We start from the raw sequence: 16,978 nt of genomic DNA on the forward strand, positions 1-16,978 counted from the left end.
CTTTGCTGGTCTAATAGTTAGAAGAAACATTTTTGGTTCCAGAGTCTCTGATTGACTGACTTTCTTTGGGCAAGTGTCTTAACTTAAGCCTCAATTTTGTTATCTCTAAGCTGATGGTGATTGTGAGTGTGGAAATGCTGAGAAAATGTAGGGCATGATGTGGTATAAATTCTGGATGCCATATTTTAAGTTGGCCACTGATACACAAGCATTTGCAGGTACTGGGACAAGGATGGTGAGTCCGGAATTTGGAGATGTGAAGGCTAATTGAAGTGATATGGAATGGTTAGCTTGAAAATAGGTTGGACTTCCCCAATTTGAAGGGCATGAGAGACTAAGTTTTGTTCCAGAATAGAAGTGTGAGATAGAAGTTCCAAGGAAATAGATTTCAGCTTTGTGATGCGCTCGAGAGCTCAGGTGCCCTTGTGAAATGCACTGAGTTAGGGAACTGACGGGAAGTATTGGGCATGAAGTTGACCTAGATCTCATAATGAGCAATGTTTATTGAGTGTTTTATATGTTCTAGGCACTGTTCCAAAGGTTTCATATGCATTAACTCTTTTTTTGTTGTTGTTAATCCTCACCGGAGGACATTTTTCCCGTGATCTTTAGAGAGTGGAAGGGAAGGGGAGAGAAACATCAATGTGAGAGAGACACATCGATTGGTTGCCCCCTGCACTTGCCACGACCAGGGCTGGGGATGAAGCCTGCAACTGAGGTACGTGCCCTTGACCGGAACTGAACCTGGGACTGTTCAGTCCGTGAGCGATACTCTATCTACTGAGCCAAACTGGCTAGGGTTGCATTAACTCTTAATCCTCAGAACAACCTCATGAGGTTGGAAGTCATCTCCATTTCACAGATGAAAAAACTGAGGCACAGAGAGATTAAGTAATTTATCCAAGGTTATAGGGTCAGTTAAGTTACAGAGTTAACACTGAGATCAAGGTAGTTTGGGTCCAGGAGTCCACACTTCATTGCCAACAAAAGTTTTAACTGAAAGTCTTTTTATTTTTTAAATATATTTTATTGATTTTTTACAGAGGGGAGAGGAGAGGGATAGAGAGTTAGAAACATCGATGAGAGAGAAACATCAATCAGCTGCCTCCTGCACACTCCCTACTGGGGATGTGCCCGAAATCAAGGTACATGTCCTTGACCGGAATCGAACCTGTGACCCTTCAGTCTGTAGGCTGATGCTCTATCCACTGAGCAACACCGGTTAGGGCTAACTGAAAGTCTTTTTAAAAGGAAGGGTTTATTAGGCCATTGCTAGCAAAAAAAAAGGAGGAGAAGAAGAAGACTGTCTGGGGCATGGAGTCTAAACCACCAGCAACATGGCTAGGTAGGAAAGACAGACATGTCCTTCCTCCTGGAGTTTTGCCAGTGGCTTCATACAGGAAGTTGGGGGTCGGGGAGATGTAAGCCATTCTGAAAGGCTTTACATTCGCTATAGGCGGGTGGGAGAAGGTGTAGCAGGGCTAATTCCAAGACTATTTAAAGCTCATGTGTCAACAAGAAGAGGGGGCTCCTGGGGTTCAAGGTGCCTGGCTCTTCTCTCTTTCTAGATAATCTCTGAAATAGCCACCTGGCAGTTAATTTAATAATGCCGACCTGCACTGAGGAGTCTGAGTAGTCTTTTGTTGGTTTTGCACGGCACCTAACTGATTGACCCCCTTTTGTCTCTTCCTTCCACCCTCTGGCCTTCTGTAATTTAATTTAGGACATCCAGAATTTTCTCCTTGTCACCAACCAGCTCCAGAAGTCTGTAAGAGTAGTAAACAGGATTTTAATCTATTTATGTTTTCTAACGTGATAATTGTGTATCTGGAATGTTAAGGATGAAGAAATGAATTAAATTAATAGAAGATTATTGTTTTCAAAAAGATACTGGGGGAAATTATTTTTTAATAATTTCTTTTTTTGATCCTCACCCAAGGATATATTTTGTTTTTAATTGATTTGAGAGAGAGAGGAAGGGAAGAGAGAAATACATTGATGTGGGAGAGAAACGTCAATCAGCTGCCTCCCATAGCATCCCGACCAGGGACTGAATGCACCACCTTTTGGTGCACTGGACGGACACTCTAACCAACTGAGCCACACCAGCCAGGGCTGGAAATTTTTTGAAGAAATACTTTGTAATAGCAAATACCTATATTAATTCTCCTTGAAGTTTACTTTGAAATGAATCAGTGATATTTGAAGTGAAAAGTTGCTAGTTGTCAAGGAAGCTTAATTAATCAATTTACCCTTTGCTTTAAAGATGATCTCGAGCTTCTTAGACCAACAAGCCATCCTGTTTGTGGACACTGCTGACCGCTTGGCCTCATTAGCTAGAGATGCGCTGGTCCATGCGCGCCTGCCTAGTTTTGCCATCCCATATGCCATTGATGTATTGACTACTGGGTCTTACCCACGGCTGCCAACCTGCATTAGGGTAAGTACATTCTCTCCTACCAACCCCGTTCTTAAAAGCTGAAGGCTTTGGCATTGGATCTACTATATTATTAAGTAGACCACCAAAAACCTTCATACTTTTAAAACAAATATTTATTTGTTTTTTCCTGTATAACTAAGATTGTGTTTTGTTTAAATAAATTGGGGTCAGAATGTGAGTAGCTATGAAAATGGGTGGATCATTTTTTTTCTGTGAGGGAGAACAGATATACAGGTGTAACTTACATCTATTTCTGTTATGAAAATACTGCATGCTGGTTGCTTTGGGGAAGTGTTTTAAAAAGTTTACTATGCTGGTTTTTGACTGCCTTAATAGTATTGTATTTTATACTTCTAAGTGGTGGACGTCATCTCGTGACATTAAGTTGGTTTCATAAATAGAGCAGGAAGAAGATCATGTTGCATGACCATCTTAGCTGAGTGACTGGTGGAATCACGTGGCACTCTAATGCATGAGAGTAAAGGTCACTATTATTGGATGTAGAAGGCAGGAATGAGTGTTAAGATTCTCTTGGTTGGGTAAAGTAAGAAAATACTACGTTAAGAAGACACAGCTAAAAATTACGCCTCTTTGTACATTATTTTAAAATCACTTAAATTTTTTTGAAGGACAAAATTATTCCTCCAGACCCAATTACCAAAACTGAGAAACAAGCCACCCTTCACCAGCTGAACCAGATTCTTAGACATCGGCTTGTAACCACTGATCTTCCTCCTCAGTTAGCAAATCTTACAGTTGGTATGTACCTGAAGGCTCTTGTTTTAAGAATTGACTTGTTGGAAATATTTTTTTAAAGCTTTTGGGATTTTATTAAAAGAAATATCATTATGAGGTTTTGCCCTACAATTTTGATGGTGTTTGAATCTGTGACTGGTCAGCCCTGTTATTTCTCTTTTATTACCTGGAAATATAGTTCTGGTGTTTGAAGCTGACAAGTGGGTGAGATCACCTTTGTTCCTTGATGCCAGAAGAGTTGCCTTTGGTTTCTTAATGGCCCAGAACCTGGCTACTGCTCATGCAGGAACCACTGAATTGTTTGAACATTTGTGAAAAAACATTCAATCTATTTAAAATTTCTTATAAGCAAGACTAAGGCTCTGGGTTAGCAAAGAGCTGCTTACTTTTTTTTCTTTTTTTTAGCAAAGTAGACTTACTCTTCTTCTTTTAAAAGCAAATGGCCGGGTGAAGTTTCGAGTTGAAGGAGAATTTGAAGCCACCTTGACTGTAATGGGAGATGATCCTGAAGTTCCATGGCGTCTGCTCAAGCTAGAAATTCTAGTAGAGGATAAGGAAACAGGAGGTAAATCATAAATCTGGATTGAAGTCATAAGTATTGATTTAAATGTTTGAGTTTTTTATATCATTGAAACATTTTGGCAGAATAATAACTGTGTTTAGCAATTTATTCTGTAATTTGAAGCAGATTTCATGATAATCATAATTACCTACTGACCTTAGAGATTTTGGTGTCTAAGTATAATGTTCTCTAGTTTCCATAGATAGTTCAATTCTTTTTAAAAAATGTATTATTAGTTAATATATTCTTCCATAGTTGGTACTATGACATGATCTGTACGCTTTTCTGATTAACCACTTTGTTTTCTCCTGTGAATGGAAGATGGACGAGCCTTGGTTCATAGCATGCAAATCAACTTTATCCATCAGCTGGTACAATCTAGGCTCTTTGCTGATGAGAAACCTCTTCAGGACATGTACAATTGCCTGCGTATCCTTCTGGAATTTGAGACACATGTTTATAAGGAATTTGTGTCTCCTTCTCACCTCCACATTTCCATCTGCCCCTCATCTCGAACTGTAGCAGCCTAAGCTCTCCCCATCCACTTTGTTGGGTAGAAATGGGGCTGGGGAAACTAGTCAATGTGAAGAATAGTAATCGGCAGTAAATCAAGTTGTAAATTTGCTGTTGACTTTGTGGGTAAAAACAGAAAATGATGAATTAGAAGTAGTATTATTTGGAGAAAAAATATTGGTCTACCCATATTCTTTAAACTATGATGAATTAAGGGGCAACTAAATGGTTTGTTTATATTGGATCAAAATTAAATACACATTTTTCTAAAACTATGCCACAAATTATACCACTTTTTAGGATAAGTCATTGGCGAACTGTAATTCCAGAAATTTCTTTCAGAACCAGTTTTTAGGACTAGAGCTTTTGTTAAATGAAGTTTGCTTGTACTTCATTGGCTGTTGTAGTGATATGTATTATATTTGCTTAACGAGATCCATCAGATTCTTTTTGCTTGTCACTTCAGTTAGAAGTGCTACATTCCCAAACTCTGATGTTAATCCGGGAGCGGTGGGGAGACCTTGTGCAGGTGGAAAGGTATCATCCTGGGAAGTGCCTCTCCCTCTCCGTTTGGAAGTAAGTAAAGCTGGTTCTGGTGGGTTCCAGCTCTGACTGTAATTGCTCTTTTTGTTTCTCTTTTTCTCTCGTACATATGATGCACTGTATACTGATAGCTGTATGCCTCTGGCAATATGATTTTGTATAGTGAGGTCCCATGGTATCCTAGAAACTATAGAGGACATCCATAATTGACAGCTTTCTTAGAATGTGGCATGTTTGAAATACATAGACATCTATCTGTTTGTATTAAGACTTTTCTTAAAGAGTTAGGTGACTCTGGACTCAAAGCAGATTGCTAAAAGACTTAGATTATTGGATATTGTTTTAAAAACAAACCTGCTTGCTTATCACAGTTTTACACTTTGAATTGCTCCTTTTAAAATCTTTTTGGGGCACGGTTTCGGGAAAAATTAGTATCGAGCTGCTTACAGTCCCAATTTCCTATTCGAACTTTGCTTGATCCCCATTTTCTGTAAAGGAATCGGAGATGAATAGATATCACTTAGAATACAGGTTGTTCTATTTTGGGATTTTTTTATTTGTTTGTATGCATGTGTTTTTAAATTCTGTGTCTGGGTTTTTTTGTTTGTGGGGTTTTTTGTGGGTTGGTTTTTTGGTTTTTTTTGGATGCAGTAAATCAAATATTGTGTTTGATTACAGAATAGCTATCTTCCCAATATTAGTGTATTCCCTCCACAAACAGTGAGGGCCTGCCATGTTCTGGCCTCTGGCTCAGACACACAATGGATTGCCTCTATTTCATCCTAAAAGTTAACAGGCGTTGTTGAAAAAAAATGTATATTTTTTCTCTTTAGTCAACAGATTCTTGGGAGAAAAACAGGGACGGCATCTGTTCACAAAGTTACAATTAAAATCGATGAGAATGATGGCTCGAAGCCTTTACAGATTTTTCATGATCCTCCTTTGCCAGCTTCTGATTCCAAATTAGTAGAAAAAGCTATGAAGGTAGGTATCTCAATAGATTTTAATATTGGTTTAATTAAATGAATATAATGTAGCTTATCATTTATACTTAAACTTTTAGTGTAAATTCTTTAAATTACCTAATTGTTCCTAGAACCCTTTATGGAAGTTGTTTTAAATGACTGTTATGCTTCTGCATTTGTTATTTTTTTAAATCTAATATTATAATATAGTTTTAAAGATGTTCTTTCATATTTTATAATTTTGATCAGATCATCATTTTGTTTTTAAGGTCATTTAAACTCTATGATAACTGATACATATAGTATCTTGATCTATACTCATCAAAATGTTGCCTGTAGTCTTTAAGCTACCAGTACTACATGGTTATTTTTTTACTTTAAGTTTGTGCTTAATCATTATGATTCTAAAAGGAAATATCTTGAAGCACAATAATCTACTCAAGCTTTAAAGTAAAAATGTTTAAATTGCACATGTGATTCTGTTGTTCTTGTCTATGCAGATCGATCACTTATCAATAGAAAAACTCCTGATTGACAGCGTTCGTGCACGAGCGCATCAGAAGCTCCAGGAACTGAAGACCATTCTTAGAGGCTACAATGCCAATGAAAACTGTAGGTTCTTTTAAACAGGCATCTTTGTCTTTCTTTTGTTTAAATTAGTATTCACTTTTATTTTCTGAAGGTTCTGTGTTAGTGTGACTTCTTTCCTGATACATAGGTTTTGTTGTGAAGGCTGGACATTTTTGCATTTTCACTTGTGATCTACTCAGCTTGTCCTAACTGTCACCTTATTTTCTTTCTATTTAGCTTGGCCTTATTTGAAATGTATGCATATTGACCCTCCTTAAAACTCTTTTTTTTCCTATTGAAATGGAAGCTATTTTAACATCTTAATATGAATTTTATTTCTCTTAGGTTTTCTTCTAAGGTTAAGGCAGCTTTGCAAATGTTTATAATCTACACTAATAAAAGAGAAAAATGGTAATTGGCGTACGGCGATATCTTTTTCATTGGCTAATCAGGGCTATATGCAAATTAACTGCCAACTAAGATTGGCAGTTAACTGCCAACTAAGATTGGCAGTTAACTGCCAACTAAGATTGGCAGTTAACTGCCAACTAAGATTGGCAGTTAACTGCCAACAAGATGGCGGCTAATTTGCATATGTAGGCACAATGCAGGGAGGCGAAAGGGAAAGCAGGCAGAAGCCCCCTGCCACTGACAGTGATCGGAAACCCAGGGGGGAGCTAAGAGCTGGGGGGCAGGGCAAAGGCGGCCCCCCAGCCATGATCGGAGAATCAGGCGCCTTTGCCGCCCTGGCCAGTGATAGCAGGAAGTAGGGGTGGAGCCAGCTATGGGAGCTGGGCACAGTCGAAGCTGGCAGTCCCAGAAGCTAGGGGTCCCTTGCCTGGGCCCAAAGCGAAGCCCACGATCGCGGCGCCCCCCGCTGCCCGGGCCGGACACCTCGGCCAGAGGCGTTAGGCCTGGGCAGGGGCGGAGCCTGCAACCGCGGGGAGCTGGGGGTCCCCTGCCCAGGCCTGACACCTCTGCCGGAGGCCTCAGGCCTGGTCAAGGGGCCGATCCGGTGATTGGTGATCGGAGGGTGATGAGGGTCCACTCCTCTGGCCGAGGCATCAGGCCTGGGTGGGGGGCGGAGCCGGGGATTGGGGGGATATGATGGTCCCCTTGCCGAGGCCTGAAGCCTGGGTCAGAGGCCTCAGGCCTGGGCGGGGGGTGGAGCAAGCGATCAGAGGGAGATGGGGGTCCCCTGCCCAGGCATGATTCCTGGGCCAGAGGCCTCAGGCCTGGGCGGGGGCCAGAGCCAGTGATCTGGGGAAGATGGGGGTCCCCTGCCCAGGCATGATTCCTGGGCCAGAGGCCTCAGGCCTGGGCGGGGTCCAGAGCCAGTGATCGGGGGGAGATGGGGGTCCCCTGTCCAAGCCTGACACCTCTGGCGGAGGCGTCAGGCCTGGGCAAGGGGCCGATCAGGCGATCGGAGGGTGATGGGGGTCAATGCCTGAGGGCTCCCAGTATGTGAGAGGGGGCAGGCTGGGCTGAGGGACACTCTCCCTCCCCCGCCCCCGCCCCCCCCCCCCACACCCAGTGCACGAATTTCGTGCACCGGGCCCCTAGTATAGTTATAAAATGGGCCTCTTTGAAGCAGAATGTATGCTTTGTCTTTTAAAACATTTTTTGAATTGTTAATACATTAACAGGGTTCAAAATAAGAAATACAGATAGACACACCGTGAAACATCTTGCAGTTCCCTAGTAGATTCAGAGCTTTAGGGGGGCAGTCAGTCATTTAGAAAGTAAGTACTTTTCGTTCTAGGAATATAGCTTCACGGTATCATTATGGGCGTATTTACTATCCCTGCCCCAGTTGTTTTTGGCTGTGGCTACCTTATCCCCACAGTGAGCAGCCTTTAAGTGAGATGATGTTGGTGAAGTGCCATATAAATAAGAAGTCCTCATAGCGCTAGTAGCAAAGGTACTGCGTTTCATTATCACAGAGCCCACCTCAACCCATTATACTTAAAAAGGCAGCTTCTTAGGTACAGACTAGTCACACTGGAATGGAACTGCTTTGGTGAAGTAGAGAAAGACACTGCCTGAAGAAAAGACAAAGTCAGGAAAATAAATGTGTATTTAGAACACAAATTTCCAAGGAAGGTGAAAAAGAGGATCTAAGACAAGCTAAAAAAGGAAGGGTAGCTCAACTTAAAAATGCAAATGTGGGCCTTAAAGAAGGGTGTGCCAGGCATCTGGTGAACATAGTTGTTCCATCTACTTTGAGGGGGTATGTCCTTTAACCCCATCAAGGCTTAGCATTAGATTTCTCAAGTCTTAATAATTTAAATTTAATTATAAGATGTAGTGTAAGTTGCACACCCCCGCCCCCTCATTTTAATCTCTCAAGCAATGTTACTAAATACAGACCTAAAATTTATGATTGGAAAGCATAATTAAAACTCTCATTGGACCCTCCTTTTTGTTTTTTTCATTGCTTTATTGAGATATAATTCACTCATTCAGTGTTTTTCTAATATATTCAAAGAGTTGTGCAACCATCACCACAATCTAATTTTAGAACATTTTAATCATCCCCGAAAGAAACCATGTACTCATTAGCAGTCACTCCCCCATTCACCCCTCCCACCAGCTCCCTGGCAACCACTAATCTATTTCTGTCTATAGAATTGCCTTCCAGGACATTTCAGAGTAATATCATATACAGCAGGTCCTCAGAAAGCTGGTCCACCATATTACTCAATGTTGTTTTGTTAAAATGTTGCTGAGATGCCATAGGAACTGAACTCTTGTTTATTATCAATTAGCCTGTGGTAAAATTGGTTTTATTATATGCTGTTTTGCTTAGTCTCAGAACCTATTGATGACATTAAGTGAGGACTTAACTGTAATATATGGTCTTCTGTGTATTTCTGTTAGCAGAATGTTTTTGAGGTTTGTCTATGTTATGGCATGTTTCAGTAGTTCATTTTTATTGTCAAATAACTTATTGCATAGATCTACCACGTTTGTTTATCCATTCATTGTTGATGAGGTTAGTTTCCACCTTTTTGCCTATAATGAATAATGCTGCTGTGAATATGTACAAGTTTTTGTGTGTACCTATGCTTTCATTTCTCTTGGATATATATGTACCTATGAATGGAATGGCTGGATCATATAGTGACTCTATGTTTTACCTTTTGTCATGTTTAACACCTCTTTTTTATTCCACTAGTACAGTGATGGTCAACCTATGACACACGTGTCAGAGGTGACATGCGAACTCATTTTTTTGGTTGATTTTTCTTTGTTAAATGGCATCTATATATATAAAAACCTAAGTGACTGTTATGACCAGTTGACTGAATGACCAGTCGACCAGGTTGCTATGATGCACACTGACCACCAGGGGACAGACACTCAACACAGGAGCTGCCCCCTGGTTATCAGTGTGCTCCCACAGCCAACCTCCCGTGGCTGGCCAACCTCCTGTGGTCCTTCCCCATGGCTGGCCCTGATCGACCCAGATTGGGACTGGGTAAGGTGGCCCCAATTGGCTTCGATTGCTAGCCAGGCCGAGGGACCCCACCCGTGCACAAATTTGTGCACTGGGCCTCTAGTTTAAATATATAAAATAAATATCAAAAATATAAGTCTTTGTTTTACTATGGTTGCAAATATCAAAAAATTTCTATATGTGACACGGCACCAGAGTTAAGTTAGGGTTTTTCAAAATGCTGACACGCCGAGCTCAAAAGGTTCGCCATCACTGCGCTAGTAGCATGTGCGGATTCCAGTTTTCTCCACATCCTCACCAACACTTGTTATTGTCTGTCTTTGTTTCTAGCCATCCTGGTGGGTATGAAGTGGTATCTCATAGTGGTTTTGATTTGCATTTTCCTAATGATTGTTGAGCATCTTTTCACTTATCTTTTTTGAAGAAATGTCTATCCAGATCCTTAGCCCATATTATACTTAGATTAATTACCTTTTTATTATTGAGTTATAACAGTTCTTTTTGTAAGTTCCTTTTCATGTATCATGATTTGCAAGAATTTTTTTTCATTCCATGAGTTGTCTTTTCACTTTCTAAATGGTATTGTTTGTAACACAAGTTTTTAATTTGGACAATATCCAATTTGTCTATTTTTTTCTTTAGTTGCTTGTGCTTTTGGTGTCAAACCTAAAGAATCCATTACTTAACCCAAGGTCATGCAGATGTGCCCTGGTGTTTTCTTCTAAGAGTTTTATAGTTTCAGTTCTTACTTTCAGGTAGGGGTCCGACTGAGTTTTTTGTTTGGGGATATGCAGTTGTCCTAGTAACTTTGGTTAAAAAGATGATTTCCCCCCTATTTAATTGTCTGGGCACCCTTGTTGAAGTGCCCCTTTTGTTCTTAATGAAAACTTTTAAAGTATTTTTTGCAATCTTAATTTTTTCTAATTTTTCTTATTTCTAGTTTTTCAAAATAGAGAAATTCTAAAATTTCATTTGTTGGGATTGCAGAAAATAGGGGTTTGTGATCTTGTGATAGGCTCTGGTTTACTTTAGTATAGTCTGTAAACAGACTTAGTAAGTAAAAAAAAACTCAGTATGATTGCCCAGGGGATATTTAAATTACTTTGAAAAATATGTAAGTATGTGTTACATAGGAAGTGCTGTTTGAATAAGTTCCGAAGATTTTTCTTTGGCAGCATTCGGTAGCGATGTCACTACTTGAGTTAGTAGCCAGAAGACCTGAGTTCAGCTGCGTGTCTTGAATGATCACAGTCTTCGGGCCCCATTCTCCTCATTTGTAACTAGCGGATGTCCAGGCTCTTCCGGGATCTCTCTAACTCCAGCAAAAGGGTGGTTCCAAGGCCCAGGTGTCTGGAGTCCTCGGTGTTAGAGAAAGGGGCTTGGGAAACTGAGCTTTAGGGGGGAGGGAGGTGCTGGCGGATGGGGTTGGAACTCTCAGTCCTACTTTAATCAGACAGTCCTGGAAATGAGAGCCGCCATAGGAAAGGGCCTGCTGACCCACCATCTTGGGACATATGCTGTATCTTGTGTGGTGGTGGTGGTGGTGGTGGTTGTGTGTGTGTGTGTTTAATATGTTTTTATTGATTTCAGAGAGGAAGGGAGAGGGAGAGAGAGATAGAAACATCCATGATGAGAGAGAATCATGGATCAGCTGCCTCCTGCAGGCCCCACATTAGGGATCGAGCCCGCAACTCGGGCATGTGCCCTTGACCGGAATCGAACCTGGGACCCTTCAGTCCGCAGGCCGACGCTCTATCCACTGAGCCAAACCGGCTAAGGCATTACCTTGTTTTTTAGATTCATGTTCATGCATTTATACTCCTCATGTAGTCTTACTGGATCCCTTTTTTTAAAGCATGCTTTAGTCAGGTCCTTGGCTGGGACCAGGGGCTGTTCTTGGAATCCCTTTATGCAGCCCTCTATCAGCTGGCTTTTCCTCCAGCGCCTCACTGGGATGATCTGAGGACATGAGTAGCTTGGAAAGGGGAGCATCTCAAGGGATGGTCAGGAGAAGGCACAGGGGGCGGGTTTTGTATCGCCCAGGTGGCAGTATGGTTTCTTAATGGGGGGAAGGGGGGGGGCAAAGGCTCCGGGAAAGTAGGCAGGGCTTTGGAGAGAACTTGAATAACAGGCAGCGCGAGGCACTGAGGGCGGCTTGCCATGTGGCCCCATTCGCAGCATTGCCTGCCTCTTGAAAGCTGGGGTGCTTCCCTGGGGTTGTGCTCTGTCAGCACTGGAATTGGGGTGTCCGGGTCAGTTCAGAAGCTGTGAAGCACACAGCCGTTCCTAAGTGTGCCTGGTTGCTTGTCTTCAGTCTTCACCCTTCACATTACTGTGCTGGTGCGTTCCTCATGTTGTCCTCAGTGAATAGCTAGGGAGGAACAGAAGAGGAAATAGGTGTGTGTATCGCTGCTGCAGGCAAAAGGAGTGCGTAGCCCTGGCATCTGGCGCAGCCTGTAATTCTCCCTTCTGTATTGTATTCACAGGTTTCTCCACTTTTGGATAACTTAACACCTGCTGTCTTTAAGTGCTTCGGGCCTTATCTGTTTTATTTTATGGACATGGGTGGTCATAAAATATGTTCAGAGATAGACATCAAAGTATTTTCTATCTTTTGGGCTGTGTTGTATAGTCTACTTTGATCCCCTATCTTTTCAAGAACACTCTCGGTTTTTACAATTAGATTGAAGTTATCGTTATCCCAGTTGTCAGAAACTAGTTTTGCTCCATTGCTACGCTTCAAAAGATGTTTTTGCTTAAGGAATACATCTCTACCCCGTTAGGAATTATAACAGTGCAGATAAGTTTTAAAGTCAGCAGCCCTGCTTCAAATCTCTAAGTACTTTTTATTATGTTAATACAGTCATTCAGCAGAACATGAACTAGTTTGTCACACTGTTCTGAATTATAAAATAGTGTAAAGAAATTCCTGTGTGTGCCTTTTTGTTCTGTTTTTTTGTTCTATTTTTGTTTGTTTTTAGGTGAGAGTTCTGCTGGATCTGCTGTTAAACATTTGTATACAGAGATGTACCAGACATACTTGAAAGCAGTTTGTTTTCATCTGAGTATATCTCTTTCCATTTTTTTTTGCTTTATTAATTTGTTTGATAATTTGTATAGATCAGGGGTGGGCAAACTTTTTGACTCGAGGGCCACAATGGGTTCTTAAACTGGACCGGAGGGCCGGAACAAAGGCATGGATGGAGTGTTTGTGTGAACTAATATAAATTCAAAGTAAACATCATTACATAAAAGGGTACGGTCTTTTTTTTCAATAGTTTTATTCATTTCAAACGGGCCGGATCCGGCCCGTGGGCCGTAGTTTGCCCACGGCTGGTATAGATAGTACCAATGGTAACTTCACTAATTTCAATTATTGCAAATTCATAATAAGATGTTTTGGTTTGTCTCTTTGATTCGTAAAGGTAATGTACATTGTTAAGCACTTTGCTTTTTAAATCACCTTTGCAAACTTGTCACTTCTTCCTCCTAAGGACCCACGGCATGGACAGCAAGATGTTGTCCTTGTTTAACAGAATAGCACCGAGAAGCCACACCTGATGAAAGGCAGGGCCTCCATTTCCGCTCTCCTCACTCTGCCTTTCTTCTGTGTTGTAGCCTTAGGGGAAGGTGGGGCCAGGAGGGCATATTCCTTTCCCAGCTCCTGATCTGATCAGCACGCGGTGTGCTCAGTGCTTTGCTGCTTTCTTATTCTCTTCTGCCAGCTTGTGGGCTGAAGGGAAAGTTCACTGGGCCTGGCAGAAATGCTGACAAACTCTAGAACAAGTACATTGGCAGCTTTGAGGATTTGTGTAGAGAAGTTGCCTATGTTCTTATTTTATCTGTAACTTGAAAATGAGGTACATAAATAATGAAAAATTTTTTCCTGTATAATCAGTAATGTTCAATAATTCTCACGTTATGTGTTGTTGTTTTTTAAGCACATGGACCCTAATTGCCACAAAACCTTTCTTTATGAAGAATGGCATTGAGAATATTTATGCCATAGATGAAACTTCTTTGATTTCCCAAACAACTGATTTGCCTCCCATTATATCAAAGAAAATCCTTAAAAATTAACTTATTGGTCATTACTAAGTGAAAGTAAAACTAGGACCCAGCTCACTGATGGGGGTAAATTTTCCCTAGCTACTTTAATGTTTTTTAAGGTACCTTGGGACTTTTTTGCTATGGTATTTGAGTTGGGCATATTTGTTTCACGCCACGTTGAAGATTACATTCTTCCTTTTGAGATCCTAATTGCCTTCATAAATTCCAATTTTGCAAAAACCACGTTTTTCTTCTAACAGTCAGGATTGTTTAATAGTTGACTTGTTTTTAGTCTCTGAGATATACTTTTTTTTTTTTTTTTAGAAGTGCTCAGATAGAAATATAATTTTTAATTCTTAACTGTTCAGCTTCCATAGAGACTGCACTTCCAGCTCTCGTTGTTCCCATCTTGGAGCCGTGTGGTAATTCGGAGTGTCTACACATTTTTGTGGATTTGCATTCTGGAATGTTCCAATTGATGCTTTATGGACTTGGTAAGTTAGTAAATGATATAGTCATTCAATGTAAGGAAAAATATTTTTAACAAAAGCAAAATTAAAAATTTCTGCCACTAGATATTGAGAAGAGTGGCATGAGCAGTGTCGAGAGTAGTAGATATGGAAAGAATAACTCGCTGACATCTGTTCCTTGGGGCCCATTTTAGCTCCACTTTGGATTTTCTTGTACCGGAAGTTAAACTTCCCAATATGAAGTACATTCATGTTGCTTCTCTTTCGTAAAAGTCATAGTGTTGATGGCTGATGTGTTTTAGTGTAACGATTTTACCACTAATAGTTGGGTGACATGAAGATGGCCACAAGGGATTCTCTGTCGTTCATGGCTATAAACATCTAAGATAACTTGGGGTACAGAATCCTGGAGGAAAAGATTTTTTTCTGGCTTAAACACAGTAGAAATTAAAGTTTGATTTCTTACATGTTCTGTCACTGAGTTGGTGTTCTAAAATGGTGAAATACTAGGAACTTAGTGTTTTTGTACTGCTCGTGGGACATTGCTCTTGAGTATATTAGCACATTTGCCATTCGAAATTAACATGAAGCTACATAGATTGGTGAAAATAAAAGGCTTTCTAGTTATGCTGTATGGCGATAAAGATAGATTTTTGTCCAAGCTGCTCGTGGAGTACTGGCTGCATTACTTTGAATCACATCACATTTGTGATGGCTAAATGATAAGTGACACATTTATGAATTACCTTTTAACTATGCTTCCAAACCAACCAGGCAATTGTTGTTTGTTCTTAAAAACTTTAACTGTTTTTTTGATTATTAACACAGTACATTCTCATAAGTCAAAACCTAAACATGTGAAAATGAGAGAAGCAGTAAAAAATAGTTTCTCTTGGCAATCCTTGTTATTTTAGGATATCAGTGCTTATCTTACTCATCTCAGGCTACCATAACAAAGAACCAGAGTGGGCGGCTTAAACAACAGAAATGTATTTTCTCACAGTTCTGGAGGTTGAAAGTCTGAAAGCAGGTGGCCAGCACGGTTGAGTTATGGTCAGGGCTCTCTTCCTGGCTTGCAGACTCTGGCCTTCTCACTTGTCCTCACGTGGCAGGAAGAGGGAGAGAGCAAGCTCTCTGGCCTTTCTTATAAGGGCACTAATCCCATCATGAAGCCCCCAACCTTAACTGAGCCTAGTTATTTCCTGAAGGCCCTGCCTTCAATCATGGGCAGGTAGGGGAATACAGTTCAATCCATAGCAGTGTTCTTTTTCTTTTTCCTGTATTTTTTTCTTTAGTTGAAATCATTTTATATTTAGCTTTTTGCTCAACATTCTATTATTAGCATTATCTAGTGTCATTAAAAATTCTAAGTGACATTTAGCATGCTAATCTTCAGGCAGCAGCTCTTGTTTATGCCAGAGACCATTTGTGTTTAATAAGTATTATAATGGAATTTTATAATTCTAATTTTTAAGGATCTTCATCTAATAACATTAAGAGCTTTCAATACATATAAGTTAAAAATATCAATTGACATAAGAATTTTGGGAATTAAAATATAGGCAAAGAATTAATTCATGTATTTGTTACTTATTCTTGTTGCAAGTATACATTTGCTATTAATTAGTTGTCTTAACTATAACTCTCCCTAAATGTTAAAGAGGGAAAACAATTTAGGTTAATTTATGCCTAATGATGCATTTAGTTTAGTTTTTTTTTCTAACTCAAAAGTAACACTCCTTTCTGCCTAAAATAATAATTTCATTTAAGTTTTGTGCTATCTAGATATATTGTGTCTTGTACAAGCAATTAATAAAAATGCTTTATTTTTTAGATCAGGCCACTTTGGATGACATGGAGAAGTCTGTGAATGATGATATGAAACGGATTGTTCCTTGGGTTCAACAACTTAAGTAAGCTTAATTATTTAGCTCAATACTAAAAATGGAAACGTTTTTAAAAAATATGTTTTTTATTGATGTCAGAGAGGAAGGGAGAGGGGAAGAGAGATAGAAACATCAATGATGAGAGAGAATCATTGATCGGCTGCCTCCTACACGCCCTGCACTGAGGATCGAACCCGAAACCAGGGCGCGTTCCCTTGTCCATAATCAAACCCTGGACCCTTTATTCCGCAGGCTGATGTTCTACCCACTAAGCAAAACCGGCTAGGGCAAATGGATACATTTTCTCTATCATTGCTTTTTTCCAAAAAATATATTTTTTTATTTCAGAGAAAAAGAGAGAGGGAGAGAGGGATAGAAACACCATTGATAAGTGAGAATCATAGATCGGCTGCCCTCTGCACGCCCCTCCACTGGGGATCGAGTCCGCAACCCGGGCCTGTGTCCTGACCAAGAATCGAACCATAACCTCCTGGTTCATGGGTGCACGCTCAACCACTGAGCCTCACCGGCCGGGCTCCATTATTGTTCTTAATCGGTCCTTAATGTTTATGACATGAAGCTTGAACACCTTTTAGTACTTATTGGTCGAATCTAAATTCTCTTGGAATATGTCCAGCATGGCAGTGCTTCATATCATATTCCCCTCTAGAGCAAATGTAGGTATGAAGGGCATGACATTCAACTTTCGTTCCTTGCCACATTTTCTCTTGCACAAGTGCGCTACCCAAGGAATTTTATTGTA

General features: G+C 40.4%; 1 protein-coding gene across 1 annotated transcript in view; it reads left to right on the forward strand.

Annotated features, from left to right (window-relative positions):
* MED14 (mediator complex subunit 14) overlaps positions 1-16,978 on the forward strand; it is a 62,294-nt gene that overhangs the window by 11,634 nt on the left and 33,682 nt on the right. The window contains exons 4-12 of the mRNA XM_081081335.1: positions 2,267-2,440; positions 3,070-3,199; positions 3,633-3,761; positions 4,080-4,187; positions 4,715-4,847; positions 5,648-5,798; positions 6,280-6,391; positions 14,228-14,353; positions 16,164-16,242. Of these exons, the coding sequence (XP_080937461.1) occupies positions 2,267-2,440; positions 3,070-3,199; positions 3,633-3,761; positions 4,080-4,187; positions 4,715-4,847; positions 5,648-5,798; positions 6,280-6,391; positions 14,228-14,353; positions 16,164-16,242 (1,142 nt within the window). The remainder of the gene's footprint in view (positions 1-2,266; positions 2,441-3,069; positions 3,200-3,632; positions 3,762-4,079; positions 4,188-4,714; positions 4,848-5,647; positions 5,799-6,279; positions 6,392-14,227; positions 14,354-16,163; positions 16,243-16,978) is intronic.

This window comes from Myotis nattereri (assembly GCF_964212035.1).
Source record: "Myotis nattereri genome assembly, chromosome: X".
NCBI classification, from domain to species: Eukaryota; Metazoa; Chordata; class Mammalia; order Chiroptera; family Vespertilionidae; genus Myotis; species Myotis nattereri.